The sequence below is a fragment of the Galeopterus variegatus genome, unplaced genomic scaffold (genome assembly GCF_000696425.1).
Source record: "Galeopterus variegatus unplaced genomic scaffold, G_variegatus-3.0.2 Scaffold1012, whole genome shotgun sequence".
NCBI lineage: Eukaryota > Metazoa > Chordata > Mammalia > Dermoptera > Cynocephalidae > Galeopterus > Galeopterus variegatus.
In genome coordinates, this window is record NW_007727123.1 from 394,543 (window position 1) to 396,444 (window position 1,902).

The window sequence follows — 1,902 nt, forward strand, 5'->3', positions numbered from 1 at the left end:
ACACTGAGGGTTGCGATCCATTGCCAGACACGGAAAAAGACAAAAAGAAAAAAAAAAAAAAAAGAAATGGCAGCACATAGTCATGTGTAGAATTGTCACACAATGCGAGTCTTTAAAATTCCTTCTGGATTTGAAGGTATTAACAAGTTCCTATCAACATTCCCTAAAGGGTTTTTGATGTCATTTCAGCTATTGAACAAAAATATGTGAACTATTACTTTGTTGATTTTGTTCTTAAACCAAACTGCATTATCATCTGAGAGTATGTTCTTAAAGTATTGTTAAAAGTACTTTGAAAACTTGTAAATCCCTGTAATTTATGTTTCTCCTGCCTCTGCTGTTTCATTCTGTCCTTCTGGTTTTAATTTGAATGCAGTCCTGTCTGGGTGTGTACCTGTAAAATTGTGTTTTTCCAAGTACAATTTACAGTCTTGACCTTAGGTTTTACAGTGTTCCGAACCTTCTAGGAGCTTCCTCATATACCATGAAGTGGGCTTTGGGTCACCCAGCTCTTTCATATTAGAACTGTCTCATCAAGGTTACTTGAAACAGATCTGATTTTGACATTTCTTAGTTTACTATGCAGGCCTAGGGAGTAAATTAGGAGAGTTTCCCTGCAAACCCATTAATTGCATTGCCCCATTTCTTAAAATGTACACAGTTGTAAACCTAGACTGCTTCAAGACAACAGTCTCATTTATCTAAACAATTCTCCTTTTAGACTCAATGGCACTGATGGAAACAAAGATAAGGAGTATGGATTGGAGGAAGGATCTTTGGGAGCCTGTACTGCTGAAATTGTTCCCATTCCCTTGCAATCTCCTTTTCTTTCTAGGACTTGCCTACATACAGAATAGGTCTATCTGCATTCAGTACATTCAGTGAACTAGGTTAAAAGAAGATTACAGTGGGCAGGACCATAGGAGGGAGTATCTTACTTTCTCATGAATGAGTTCTTTGCAGGTTTTAAGGAATATGGCTACTCTACTATAAGGAAGTGTGGGGAGCACTTTGTTTTCCATTTCATAGGCATCTTCTCTCTGTGGCAGCTGTGTCCTTTATCACAGGTTATAATAATTTTTAAATGGCTGCAAAACTTTTAGAATCTTTTCCTTAAGTTGGGAAAGATTTTTTTTCTTCTGCTTCTTTCAAAAATCACTTAAATTAAGCTCTGGTAAGGAGTTAGGAGTCTTCATCTTTACACTCCATCAGCATGTTCTCCATTGTTCTAACAGACACTCTGCAGGGAAGAGGGTGGAGAGGGGGTGGTGAGGGGCAGGCCAGCACGTTTTGGCAGTTGACGTGGGCTCTTTCTCTGTTTCAGGTAATCGTGCAGTCCGGCCGCCACCCCACAGTGCTGCAGAAGCTCTGCCAGTTGCCCTTCCAGTATTTCAGTGACCCACGGCTGATCAAAGTACTGTTCCCTTCTCTTATTGCTGCTTGTTACAACAACCATCAGAACAAGATCATTCTGGAGCAAGAGATGAGCTGCGTTTTACTGGCTACATTCATTCAGGTACCTTCTACATTATGCCTGATTGTCTGGCTTTATATGTAAACTAGTGTGATTGAAAAGGAAAAGTGAACCAATTGTTTATTCTTGCCTTCCATGATACCTTTTAAAAACTTCAAGTATTTCCGTGCTTAAAAATTAGTTTCTAAAATATCAGGATAGTTTCTAAAATATCATTAGTAGAACTGGGGTTGAGTGTGCTATAACTTCTACATGAAAGGTTTCAAGGAAAGGATATTTTTCCAGTGAATGAAACGGCAACATGCCTCAGGAAATGTTTTTAAAAGACTGCCAGACTTCTTTAAGGCTTTAACTTTCACATTTATCTTACATTTAGTCTAGCAATAGGGAACAGATAATAATTGCTAAAGAAAGATCAATTAAAACTT

General features: G+C 38.3%; 1 protein-coding gene across 1 annotated transcript in view; it reads left to right on the forward strand.

Moving 5' to 3' along the window:
* The window catches only part of SCAPER (S-phase cyclin A-associated protein in the ER), a 396,020-nt gene that overhangs the window by 387,913 nt on the left and 6,205 nt on the right, over window positions 1-1,902 (forward strand). Inside the window, exon 22 of the mRNA XM_008574198.1 lies at window positions 1,325-1,516. Coding sequence (XP_008572420.1) covers window positions 1,325-1,516 — 192 coding nt within the window. The remainder of the gene's footprint in view (window positions 1-1,324; window positions 1,517-1,902) is intronic.